Source organism: Aphelocoma coerulescens, chromosome 2 (genome assembly GCF_041296385.1).
Source record: "Aphelocoma coerulescens isolate FSJ_1873_10779 chromosome 2, UR_Acoe_1.0, whole genome shotgun sequence".
Lineage (NCBI taxonomy): Eukaryota > Metazoa > Chordata > Aves > Passeriformes > Corvidae > Aphelocoma > Aphelocoma coerulescens.
Window position 1 is genome coordinate 42,512,830 of NC_091015.1, and position 14,461 is coordinate 42,527,290.

General features: G+C 36.7%; 1 protein-coding gene across 1 annotated transcript in view; it reads right to left on the reverse strand.

Moving 5' to 3' along the window:
• The window catches only part of SKAP2 (src kinase associated phosphoprotein 2), a 119,525-nt gene that overhangs the window by 97,518 nt on the left and 7,546 nt on the right, over positions 1–14,461 (reverse strand). The window contains exons 2-3 of the mRNA XM_069007160.1: positions 11,295–11,400; positions 8,995–9,020 (exon numbers count right to left, since the gene is read on the reverse strand). Coding sequence (XP_068863261.1) covers positions 8,995–9,020; positions 11,295–11,400 — 132 coding nt within the window. The remainder of the gene's footprint in view (positions 1–8,994; positions 9,021–11,294; positions 11,401–14,461) is intronic.

The window sequence follows — 14,461 nt, forward strand, 5'->3', positions numbered from 1 at the left end:
CAGCTAGGCTTTCCCTTCATTAATTTAGTATGCTTTTCTTGGGAAAGCTTCCTTCCAAGCTCCCATGCCATTTAACAACTGCTCTGAATCTGAACCTGACTCCAACCTATTTTTGACACAGCCATCTTCCAGTAGCATGCCAGTCATCGTGTTAATCTGATCAAAATATTTGCACTTCATCACACCTGTCAAACCAATCAAAAGTAAATTATTTCTCTCTAGAATTCACCTCTTCCTCCAAATAGAAGAACACAGAGCAGATAGCACATGAACAGAAAATATTAATGCCATATTTATAACCAGCATGATCATCTTTCACACTTACAGGCCAGAGACCAGTTGCCTGTCTCTCTTTGCCTATATATATATATCTCTCTATTAGATGATACCCTCCGTATAAAAAGAGCAAACATGATATTCACAACCTATACAATGGCAAAAGTTGTTCCACTCTTTCCCTGTCCTCAACTTTTACTAGTACTAGAATGCATAGAATATATGTGTAGGTGTAAGCCCTGGTTGTCAATCAAAAATGTCCTCTTATCAGCTATGCATAAACATGTTATCATTTAACCTTCATGAAAGTGCAAGCAATAATTTAAAATATTGGGCTGTATTTCTAGCAGAAAACAATTGCACAAACACCACACTCCAGCACATACAATTAATGGGCTGAATGGCAAACTTTAGCATATTTGAATGAGTAACACTTGTGGATGACAAGCAGGTGAGTACATATGTAGAAAGAACATCTCCAGACAATGTTGCCCCACTCAGCAATACGTAATCTCTTATTTAAGTTTGCACAGCTGCACTGTTACCTTGCTCTTCCACTAAGTCACCATACTACCATTTTCCAATCACACTTAGGATTTCAAATTCAGTAAACATTTGTGCTTTACTTTCATATAAAAGCCAGGTGACCTAGGAACAAGGGACTTTTTAATACATACGTATTTAGGGCATACCATATACCTGTCCCAGATTGTCCTGGTTTTGGCTTGGATAGAGTTAATTTTTTTCACAGTAGCTGGTATCAGGCTACATTTTGGATTTGTGCTAAAAACAGTGTTGATAAAACAGGCACGTTTCAGTTACTGCTGAGCAGTGCTTACAGAGTCAAGACCTTTTCTTCTTCTCACACCACCACACCAGTGAGTGGGCTGGGGGTGCACAAGAAGCTGGGAGGGGACACAGCCGGGACAGCTGACCCCAACTGACCAAGAGGATAGTCCATACCACATGATGCCACGCTCAGCATATAAAGCTGCGGGAAAAAGAAGGAAGTGGGGGACGTTTAGAGTGATGATGTTTGTCTTTCCAAGACACTGTTACTTGTGATGGAGTCCTGCTCTCCCGGACTTGCCTACCCATGGCAAGTGATGAATGAATTCCTTATGTTTTGCTTGTGTGTGCAGTTTTTGCTTTACCTATTATATCAACTTCTTATCAACCCTGGAGTTTTCTCACTTTTGCCTTTCCGATTATCTCTTCTATCCCAGCGGGGGCAAATGAGCGAGGGACTATGTGGGCCTTAGTTGCCATCTGGCATGAAAACCATGACACAATTATATACTGTATTTGAAACAACAAAAACCATGGCAACACTGAATGTGGATTTATAATAAAACAAGTTTTTGGTTTATGTCTACAATATCCAAATTCAAAATGCTCTTAAAACAAAACAACCAAAAAAAGAAAAGTGTTGAGAGTGTTAAGAAGAAAGAAATTGTACTCAGTGCTTTACAGTTATCAAAGCATTCTCTAGATATTAAATCCTAAATAAGGCTTGAAGACTTCAGTGAAAAAAAAAGCCCTCATCGAGAAAGACAATCAGAACAAATATATAAATCCTGTGTCATACAATACTACATTTAGGTAGCCACACTTTACATGAAAAATGTGGAGAATAGGTGGCAGACTCTGGATAGAGGTACAAGCAACCTGCATTCATGCAGGACTAGATTCAACAAAAAAATCCTCCATTTTTTATTTTAGAGTAAATAAAAATAGTAGCAAATAAATAATAGTTTTCATAAATTTATATTATACACTGAAAAATACAATTCTTAAATCATCTAATTTGTACAGAAGAACTGTAGGCATTTCAATAGGAAAGCTGACTCATTGTGCTCTGGAGCTTTAACAAGCAACATTCCACATGTTTACGTACTGGCATAAAAGAAGGACTACTTCCTGGTATCAACCTTGGGGGTTCTGCCTCCTCGTTCTGTCAGCGTTAAAAGATATCTTGTGTATGTTATTAATGTATAAAGACATTGCTCCTAACAGTTCACACAGGGGCTTCCTGTTGATCCTATGCTGTCTCCTACATTCCCACTCAGGGTAATCTCTGCCCTTTCTCCACTTTACATGCTCCTCCATCAATGTGTTTCACTGAAGTTTATACTCCACCTACAGAGTAAGAGCAGACAGAATTGCATTTGAAGCTCCACGTGTTACTCCTTGAACAGTCAGAGGAGTCAGTGTTGAGCAGCACAAACCACTATTCTCTTCAGGTGCCAAGTATCTAAAAATACACTCAAAAAGCATCAATAAATTAAAGAAAAGCATTCAACTTGCACTTATGTAATAGAAAACCGAACTACAAAGCAACAATGGGCATCAGGTAAATGTATCCAATACAATTTGCAGGCATAATTGAAAGCATTGCTGCCTAATCAAACATCTAAAAGCAAAGCATGCTCAAACAAAATGTCTATAGACTCATTAGTTGGCAGCCATTCCATTACAATCACACATAATGTCAGTAGTGCCTTGAACCCATGCCAATGACAACAGCATAAATTTTGCATCTCATTTCTATGGTCATAAAATTAATGACCAGTTTAAAAATACTTCTTTGCAAAAGTTATTGCCTAAAGAAATGACATGAATGTGTCCCTGTTATGCAGCCACAAGTATAATTATGGAGTTGATGCTCATTAATATAGTTTCTCGTTTCCCCAGAATAACATATGATTTATCTGGAAGTTGGGGAAAAAAATAGCTTAATTAAAGGTAGATATTTAACAGTCACAATAACAAAAATATGTACATGAACTGACCCTATTCTCCAGTTTCTGCAACTTAAACTAATCTCTTACAGGTTTGATAGCAGAATCAATATTTTATGATGTCTGTTAAAAAAAAAAAAAAAAAAAAAAAAACAAAAAAAAACCACCACGTCATTCCTTATTAAATGCTACCTTTTCCATTACAGCTTATTTATTGATTCAGGAAATAATGCATTCCAAAGGGTAAGTTTACCACATTAGGAATGGAGCATAAAATAAAATCTCGTCATTGTAACAAGGACTGTACTTCAGTTCCTACCCCCTGTTCTGAAGACTTCCATCAAATTTAGTTGGCACAAGCCCAGTATAATGAATAGGACCATATTACATTATAAGAATCCAGCTTAAAAAAAATCCAGACTTCTTTTTCCCCCAAGAATTCATTTTCTTCTGAAACAGTGAGATTATAATAATGAATTCCTAAGCATTAAAGATACTGCTTACACCACTTACTCTAAAAAAAGAGCAAGCAAGATGTTTCAGCCAATGCCTCTGAAAGAGACTTGCTAGCTCACATCCTCAGATAACTAAACACTTTCAATTTATTTCTAAAAATGTCTAGACAGAATGATGCATTAAAACTGCTCAAGTATAAGAGAAATAAAACAACTCACGAAAATAAAAAGACATGTAGGTCACACCACCCTGCTTCTTGCCATTTCAGAAGGTCCCAAGTCAGAGCACGTTGAAATCAGTTCCTTCTGTCCAATCTCTGTCACAGTAAGAACCCACCAAAACAGGACTGGATAAAGCTATCAGGCAGACCAAGCAAGATTCTCACTACATGTTTTTCATAAGAACAAGTAGGCAAAGCTGCTTTCAAGCTGGCAGGGGTATACTTTAGCCCCTTGAAAGGGGCATCTTATATTTTTAAGATGCTATTGACCCAATCCACCAGTCACCCTGCAAGACTGGATTCTTCTGACAACCAATTTTTCAATGCATGCTTTGACATGCAGTCTGCTCCTACACCCTCATTCCTGAAGGGCCTTCTAGGGTCCCCTATTAATATGATGATTTTTAATGGCTTGTTTTGTAAAGGTCAAGGAGAGACTCTTTAGCAGCTACTTCTTAAACAATACTGAAACAATTATTAAGTTTGCAAGCAAATACATTTCAAGCAAGCAAAGCAACTGCAACTTTTACTTTGAGCTGCCTCTCATTCTTATGATGCATATCACGACAAGACCATTTTGTGCTGCACTGGTGGGTCTATCTCGTGTTACTTGAAATTTCGCTTGGCATGGACACTTCACAGATAACAGCTGCATGTAGCTGAAAGGGACAACACAGTGACTTGCCCACAGTGAAACCTCCCAGACTTCTGGGATAGAGTGATATTTAGCACACTTTTAATGCATTTGATGGTCTCTCCAGGAATACATCATGACGATCCTCAAAGAACTGGGTAACAACTAAGCCATATCTTTCCCATTTATGGTCAAATACTAACGATGTATTTATGGTCTTGACTAAAAAGTTCAAGTGTGTTAAAATACAGAACTCGCATGCACGTGTGGCTCTGGTGACCACAAGACACTGACTCCCTTTCTCAAGTCCAAAGAGACTCCTACGTGCTGCCATTTCCTGAAAAAGAGTGTACAGAGGGGAAAAAATAAAAAGGAAATATCACCTCTTTTCAAAAACAGAAAAGAAAAAAATGTAAAATACAAACCCTTTGCATATAGTGCTACTCTAACAGCTTGACTGTTTCCAGGAAGCAGAGGTCTCAAGCTCCAGACACACTCTGCTATGCCAAGAGCCAGAAATATCTGAGTCATCTAAAGGTTTCCTACAGGTGCTCCCAATAATTACATAGTGAATAACACCAGTGGTCTAGAGACATAGATTTACCCTCTATTATGCTACAGTGAAAAAAAACCCAAAATGGACCAGCTTTTATCAGAGTGAAAAATGCTAGTTAGAAAATGTCATGTCATATTTTTCTGCAAAATTTAGTGCTGCAGATCAGATATGAGGTGCACTGAATGCTTTATGGGGAACTGGCTCTGCAAATTCCCATAGTATGACTCAATTTGGCTAGTACTTTTGGTGTCTCACTTTCAACATTGAGCCAAAATATTTTGCAAAAAGTGATTAAAAATATATATTTTACTAAAATAAATGCATAGAACAGATGGCACGTGAACTTCAAACACAAATACAGTTTCTAGAGCTTAGAGTGCTTCTGCCAACTTTAGCACTATTTTTAGCATAAATTGAAAACAAGGTTCTTTTAACTAAACATTTTGGCAGTCACAGTATTGATTCAATTAATCTCAAAACAGAGAAATGCCAAAAACTGTATTAAGTCAGAATCTTTGACAAAGTTCAGACTTTTATACCCTTAGTGGAATATTAGTCTTATAAAAAATAAATCCATTTTTTATGCAAATTACCTTCATTTTCAAGTTTCTTCCCAATTCTAAGATCTAGAACAGGTTGCTGAGTGTGACTACAGCTTTGCAGTTTTGCTTAAACTGCTTAGATCAAGAGTCAAATATTTCAAATTAAAAGAAAAAAAGGCAGCAGTGTCTACAAGAAAGATATTTCTACACAGCTCTTCAATTTAAGAATAAAATAGATACAATAAATGTCTAATAACTTTAAAAAATAAAATTGGCTGAAAGATCAGTGGATTGGCTATAAATATAATTGTACATTTTTGGTCATAAGAACAACATGGGCTTTCTTTACCCATAAATCAACAACACACTCAACTGTAAAAGTTAGTGTTAAATCAGGTAACACATCTCACACGAGAATTAAATATTTTCCCATACAATTAATTTTGTGCCTTTCACTTGCATGTGTATCCACTTCTCCTAAAAATCTTCATTTTTCTTCAACCTATATAGATACAAAAGATGCTTTTGTCACCATATTTACTGACCTGACAGACAAGATCAGAAGGCTTCTTTCTAGGAGGATTCAAGAAATTCCTCAAATTCATCAATCTGGTTGCAAAGAAGTATTTATGAACTTTCTGAGAGAGATGCACATGGATGATTATAGTTTTAAGGAGCCTGGTTCTACCTGTATGCATGCTCTTTAATTATTTTTTATTATTATTCTTTCAAACATCCTTGCTTTATCGTTATAGATGGTAGGATTCTGTATGCTATTGGCCAAAGTCCATAAAACAAGAGTTTACAAATAGCTTAATCAAACCAGCTAGTCACTACGTGCAAAGTCAGTGGAACTTCAAGAACATTCAGTGGTGGAAGAGAGTGGATGAAAGTATGCCCACAACACATACCTGTGGAACAACTCACAGGCTGAAAGAACCACTGTTTGAGAGACCAGAGTCAAGTATCATTATGTCCTACAGGAAACATACTAATTTTGAAAGTGTCAGTCCACTTCTTCCAGCCTCCAAAAATACTTCTGGAGGCCTCTGAAGTATGACAGGTCACAACTCACAAGATTCTTGAAAACAGCTGATGTAGTATAACTACTATACCACGATAACATACCATGACAGCATGAACCATTCTTCACCTTCCCTTTCAGCTACAACAGAGATTATTTTATTTACATTTTAAAAATGAAGTAACTGCTACCACAGAACCAAGAACAGTAAATATGGAGTTTAAATGTGCACAGTAGTTTTTATTCTTCCTAGTTTGTTTCAGCATAGTTTCCACATTTCTGCTCTCACCCCTCCTTTTTTTTCCTAAAAGATATTATCCTTTTTTCACCTTATATGTTGAGCTACTACTTCTTTCTCTGGAGGGCGTGGAACTGACCATCACTGCCTTCTGAGTTTTCAATACTTTCCAAATTTTCCATTTTTCAAATGTCTAGGTGTGCACAGAGGTATGAAAATGGGCAAAAAAGCTGACCTCCCTCAGCTGCTGCCACTGCTTTGTGACACTAGGAGCTGGCCAAGAATCCGACTGCTTATCTCCATGTGAGTCTTTTGTTCTATACCTGCAAAAGTCACGCCTAATTTGTACAGTCCTAAAGTAAGAATGACACAACCAAATAAAGTTTAGCACACACTTCTTGAACTCTGGAAATTATACCAACAACTCATACCACTGAATCACATTCCCTCAAATATTTTGCAAGTAAGTGCAGGCTCCTATTTCTCAGATTTTTTTAATATTCTTGCATGCAGCAAATGCACAGTAATTTGGAGAAATGTATCCTTGCTTGCAGAAAACAATGGTATAACTTTCATTTTATTGAAAAATACTGAAAACTAAGGTGTCGGTGTTCGCAAGCCTCAGCATTTATACATAGTTCTACAACCTGAACCAGAGATATAGCAAGAGAATTTTTAAAAAGGCAATATATCCTTCTTACGAGTCAAATGTACTCTAATAAAAAGAAGACTGAATATAATTTTCACAGAAATCAGAGCAAGTTATGCAGTAACAATTACAGACTATATAAATCAAATCATCCATTTTGCTAGAGATAATGAAATCTCATTTTTGTTAATAATTTGTTGAATTGGAAAAGAAATTCTGAATCAAATTACCAGTGAAGAAAGTAAATAGACTAGAATTTTCTTGACCTTCAAATTACACAAAGCAGTAAATGCAAACTCGCTTTTTGTGGGCAACTCTGATGCTTACTACAGAGTCAGAGCTTCAGGAAGTTATTAAATCTTAAAAAACATGCTCTCCCAAAGTCAGATACATTTGCAATGAAACAAAATCATGATATTACCTAATATCATGCTAGTAATTTCCTTTAATAAAATAACATTTTACTTTCCCACACTCAGTTCTGTTGGACAGTGAGGAAAAGAGGACAACTACATTTTATCTTCTGTAACAGTGCTGAGGTACAATATAAAAAACCAGCAAATTATTATAATGCAATTTTTAAACAATCACATAGTTGGAGTTTACAAAATCTTGGCAATCTTGAATCTTTGAGAAGTTTCAAGTTGCACTGTCCCTTTCAGTTGAACTGTTATGGCTGCACAACTTGATTTAAACAGGCATAAGAAATGTATGAACTTGTTGAGCCTTGTTGTAACATTACTTGCCTAATATGACTTACATATTTTCACTTTCTCAGGAGGCATGCTGTAGCCTACACATTTGAACTTCCTTGTCCAGAAACAGACAGTTCTTCAACCACTGCAAAAAGTGAAGCTTTGCATAGGCTTTTTTGACCTCGTACTGTGACCCTCATACCAGCATCCACAGGCTATAGGTCATGACCTCAGGAATTAGCATCATGGAAATAAGAGCCCTTCCAGGTTTAGTTACAGAACAGAGCACTGTAGCAACCCCTCAGTCTTCTCTAAACTGAACTCTGCAGCTTTGTTTAAACTCCACTGGAAGACAATAGATAACCCACACTTCAGTTTTCATTACTCGCACACTAAATCATCTCCTCTCCAGCTAAAGGTCTGAGCTCCTGCTGCACTATGAAAACACTCATTCAGTGTGGATCGAAAGCCAATATCATATTGCCACGAGATGATCCTATTAAAAGGTTAAAGAAACATCACTATGGAATTGAAGACTTTTGCAACGTTAAGAAAAAAAGCTGAAATAAGAAATCCCTGTTAAAATTTTATCTCCTAAGCAGGCTACTTTGCATACACTTCCTCTGAATAAAAAAACCAAACCTACATCGCACGGTCTTTCACAAGGCTGCACTCTTGCTAATAAAGCCCCATTTATACTAAATTTATAATAAACACGCTCCATAACAAGCTCCATTGTATATTAAACCCTGAACTACATTTCCAGACTCATCTTTCCATCAGCGAGCGCTCTGCGATGCGCTCACTGACGGCAGCGGGCCCCGGTGGATGTGCGCGCCGCGGGCCCGGCGCCGCTGTTCCCCGCGTGCCGCAGCAGGGGGCGCCAGCCCCCTCGGCCTCGGGCGGCCGCGGCAGGGGGAAAACCGCGGCGGGAACGGCGCGGGAGAAGGGCACGAGACTCACCTTTCTCCGGGAATTCTTGAGGATAACTGTAGAAAAAGAAGAAGAAACATCATAAAGCAACGCACACTTGCAAACCCACGGCACGAGGACATGGCACAGAACAACAACCAGTTTTCAACAAGTTTTGTGGTTGAAACAGCGCTGCAAGTTTTCCTTGAAAATTCTGAAGTCTTTATCTTTGGCTTAAAGGATTTACTCAGTTTTCCTTTTGCCCTTGCAGCTGAGAGAATCCCCAGACACTTCAAGGAAGACTTGAACAAAACCAAATCCAGACTGAGCAGCCTTTTCTAGTAACACACATCTACTCCGGTATCTTAAGGCATAATCACGCACAAAAGCATCTTTAATTTTAGTAAACCTTCTAAATGTTAACATATTTCAGAAAGTTTTGTGCACAAGTAAAACCATTAAGCATATTTTAAAATAAACCAGTAGTTCAATAGGAAAAGGAAAAAAAAAATCAAAAATAGTGGGTATAGATGCAGTAAATTTGCAGAAATCCAAATGAAAATGTATTAATAATTAACCAAAAATATAGAAGTTAACTCATGCCTAAATAAAAATTCCTTTTCAGATAAGGAAATCTCAGCTAATGTAATACCTAGAAAAACCAAAAAAAATTTATCATCCCAGAGGGAAAACATACTTTTATATACCTATATAACTTTTCTTCAGAGCTGAATCTTTGTATTTCAGAAACAAAAATAATCACAGGATGGAATTTGAGGATACAGACAAATAATCAGGACATAGTTATGTAGAATGGTATTCAAGAAGCATTCATGGGCTATGAACTAACTGGCAAATAAAATGCAGCTGCCAAAATCATCCTTATGAACAATGAGCAGTAGTAAGGGTATCAGGGTAGTCAATAAGGAGGTGCAGTCAAGAAACGAGCAGAAAAGAAGGGAATGGTCTAGAGATAAGAAACTGAGAAATGCAAACAGATAAAAGGCCAGATCTAGGAAATCCAGTGTAGCAAGTGGTAGTAATACATACAGCCCAACATGTGGGATGTTAAAATCAAAGATGACTACAATGTGCATGTATTTTGTAGCCTGCATGAAAAACAAAACACTGTTAACAGTGAATAATATTACAGGAAATGAGGAAGGAATTAGAAATTAAAATAAGATGTGAAACCATGGGGTCACCCAAGTAAATAGCAAAAGATTCAGTGTCGATATGCTCATAACCACAGGTTCCCTCCCTTTGATATTCCATCAGCCAAAAAAGCGTCATTCAGTCAAGAAAAAAGCCAGTAGCACTGTATCTGCAAGTCATCTGTACAGTCACAGTTGACTCAATAACCCAGAATGGAAAGCACAGGAACAACAAAAAAATAAAATCCTACTTTCTTAAAAGAGAGGATGGGGGAGAGCTAGTTCCCTAAGCATTTAGAGCCCGAATGAAAGGAACGTTCAAATTATAAGACTTTGGGTCACATCTCATGTCTCCCTCCATTTAGTGCCATACAAAGAATAACGCCCTCGCCAGATGATTGTGCTGTCCTTGAAATTGTAAACAAGTGCCACAGGGGCAGAAGCATGCCATGAATGGAATGCTTAGGAGATACCACACAGGAGTGACCACTAGAAAAACACTTTGAAAACAATAATGTGAAAAGAACAGCAAGTACTAGGCTATATCCTAGTTGATAAGAGTTCTAAGTAAAGAGCTTTTTCAAAAAAAAATTTTATAGTGCAAATGAAACTATAGCTAAATCTCTTTAGCTGAATTGCTGACTGAAATTAACATACCATAGAACTCTCTCAAATCATCCTTTATATTAAAACAAAAACACCCACAGCCCTCTGTTTTGCCTGTCATAGCACATTGCTTAAACAAACTTATGATCTATAAATAGCTTCAGTTATGTTTCAGCTTTCTATTACAGAGCTAAACAACAGAATAGGTAATAAAGCAAAGTCAGCATTGAATTATGCTGTCTTACACCAGCTGAGTATGGTGATAGCTCATTCATATCCTCAATATATTATATTTCTCATATTTTAATGAATCTCACCAAATGAGAGGTGAAGGCAAGCTCTACCCAACTAGCTTGCAATCAGGTTTCAGAATATTAAGCAATTCAAATGGGACAAATCATTCTGATCCCATTTCTTACTAAATTGTAGCAGTTTTGAGAAGGAAAGACTTGAACCCATTTTTTTAAAAATCAGGACCTAGGTAGATTTTTTTAATTGTTAATATGCTTAATGTTTATTAAAAGATTGCAAAAAACTTTAAGTTATCAGTAAGTGACTTTATAACACATTAAAGCCATGAAGTTCACTTACCTTGCCTTAACATCCTTTATCTTCTTAAGAAGAACTTCCCTTCTTTCTTTTGCTTTCTTGGATAGATTTTCTCCTTTTAGTGTTTGGGAAACAAATGTTTCAACATCTAAATAAAGAAGAAAAATAAACACACCTCAAAAAAAAAATATTGCTGTAATGAGTTTATCCTGATACTACAGTGAAAAAAACAAGAAAATCATTTTCAGCCCTACTCAACAGCATAGTTAACAGACATTTTAGATTCTAAATGGGATACATTTGTTCTCTATCTACTTATGCTTAGCACAGCAAATCCTATGGTGACATTTGATTCTTGCACACTTAATTATGCTACGCAAGTCCTAATAAATTGCAGTCCTATAACAATTACTTTCCATCACCTAAAGTAAAAGACAAAGCTAAAACATGGAAATAGCCTTTACGCATATATTACTGCCATGTTATTTCAGAAGTTCAAGTTCCAAAGATGGTTGTGTAATTTATTATTTCAGCAGTAACACTTACCCAGATACTAATATAGCTCACTTACTGGTTACAGTATTCTCAAGTGTTCTCACATTGCCTCTGAAATCACTGACTGACTAAAGATTCATATCTAAAGCAATCCTGAAAACAATTAGGCAGGCACAATAACCATATCAAAGGAGTCAAGCTCGACAGTGTAGTTGAAATTAAACACACCTGCACTTGTAGAACCACAAACTAAGGCTCTAGCCTGCACTGTAAGTTTTAATCCTTACAATACTTTTATACAGTCATGTAGAAACAAAGCATTCCATAAAAGGTACCACAGTTATTTTAATATAGCAAATATCCATTCCATAGGATAAAAAGAATGTAGTGTCTGAGCATTTGTGGGAGTGTAACTCCCCCAGCAGCATGTTTTCTTGGTTAACTAAACAATGGCAAAAAGCAACTCTAAAAGTTTCTCATAGTTACCAATCAATATACAATTATCCCAAAAGCAGAAAAGTAGAAATACAACCAAAAAAACCTGCTTGTTAACTAAATGTCTCACCTGTGTGGGTAACAATTGCTCATTGAATATGAGAAAGCATTTGTAGGTAACAAAACACCTTCTCACAGTGCCTGCTCACCCCATACACAGACACACATATGTATATATACCTTGACTCACTCTGTATAGATGCAAATGCCTATGGTTAGTACTATTTTAGTCCTGTAACTTTTCCAATCAGATGAGACATTCCATTTAATACAGAAACATAAATAACAGCCAATTAAGTACTCAACTGCCTGCATGCAAAAGTTTACATGAATATTTACTGCAGATTTTCTAAATGAAAAACTTAATTGTCTGCTTTTTTCTTTATAAAACAGAAACATATCACAATTTGTATTACAGGCTACAAGAAAACAAGTCAAAAGTTACTCTTTGAGAACACTAGCATAGCTATTACAAAGATGTTGTTCTTTACAAATAATTTACTAGATTATTTTTTAGATGTTTAGATTATTATCCTCACAGAGTGTGGCAAAAACATTCATTTTTTACAGTATTTTAGATTTCTGAAGAATTATATTGATCCTCCTCCCCATAAGATAGAGAATCTTCCCCATTACATTTTCCAAAGCAATCCTGAAGGGGGGAGACCACTCAGTTCTATGGCATTCCTTCTTTGAAAGGACAGAAGGAAAGGCACTTAACATGTATTAATGAATCCTCCAGACATGCCCCCAACAGCCCCTGTGCTGTACACCAAGCATGCCTACAAAGACTTTGTCCAAACCCTTAGGAAAAGTACACATCTTCATAAATTCCAATGTTTGGAATTGCCAATCAAGCTGGCAGATGAGAACCCACAGAATCCAATGATATTGACCAGCTACAAAACTAAGATTAAAAAAACTGATACTTTTACTATTCAGAGCAAAAATCAAAATCATCAACAGCTTTTCTCTCAATAAAACCTAACAGGATTTTCCACTACAAAACAAGCTTTCACTTGGAGAGGGACAGCCTGATTAAATATTTATTCCTCCATACTTTTACATATTTATTTTAAAAATTAGATAGCAGCTTCAAAGTTCTACGTAGGCATCAATATGCAAAAATTTAGAGGAATTAGTCATGTTTGTAAATCAGGAGCAATACTTGCACAATAACCTTTGGACACTAATTAATCACAAATCTTGGCTTCAGGAGTCTTCATTTAAACTCAGTGGGTTTCTTGACTTCTTGGAAAAGCTCAGCCCAGGTGAGAATTCTGCCATCCCAGATTTTGACTGACAATCAAAGTTTTATTCAAAAACAAATGTTGAAATAACACAATTAAGGAGTATGTGGGGACTGGAAACCAAGCTGATTATTATAAACAAGGATTACCACTTCTGTCTTAAAATACACTGTAGATACAAAAATCTGAGGACTAACTATATCGCTGACAAATTTTGTTCTTTTCCAGAAAACCTTAGACTTCAAAAGCAGAAATAATAGAGACTTGTCAACCATGGAAGGACAGGGCAGAGTAGATGCTGCATTTACTCTCAGTATAAGTAGAGTTGGAGGAGAGAGGCAGAAAGAGAACAAGCATATACAAGTTTGTCATTTCTAAACAGCAGTAGTTACAGGAGACTTCCCTGGGATGGCTTCCCTCTCACACAAATATGTGAACCAAGTTCTCCATGCTTAGGCGTATCCACAATCAAGGTGCACTGTTTTCAACATGGAACACTATGTTCCATATGTCCAGAGACACCATATAGCTTGATTCATCACAACCCCAACATATGAAGACAGACCTGATATACGCATGATGCTAAAGAAGCAGTTTACTTGAAAATTACATTTTACTGTACACAGATTTTTCTTATCTACTCATAATTACACAGTATGTCATATATCTTGCTCTAATCTGCTGCTGTAAATCCATCTAGGATGTACCAGATGCACAAGATGAGTAACAGACTAAGCTTCTCTGGACAAGAAGTCAGCAAGTCATCCAAGTTATGATTGTCTCATCACTACCTGTACTTCCACACTGTGGAGGAATATGGACTGCCTTAACATAAGGAAATGTTCCTGTAATTTCTCTGACCTTCCACTAAGTGATTTACCTAGGAATTAGAACAGAACTTGGAACTTCAGTACAACAGATCCAAGTTTCATACAGTAAACTTCAAAGAGAAGCAGCAAAATTTACCCA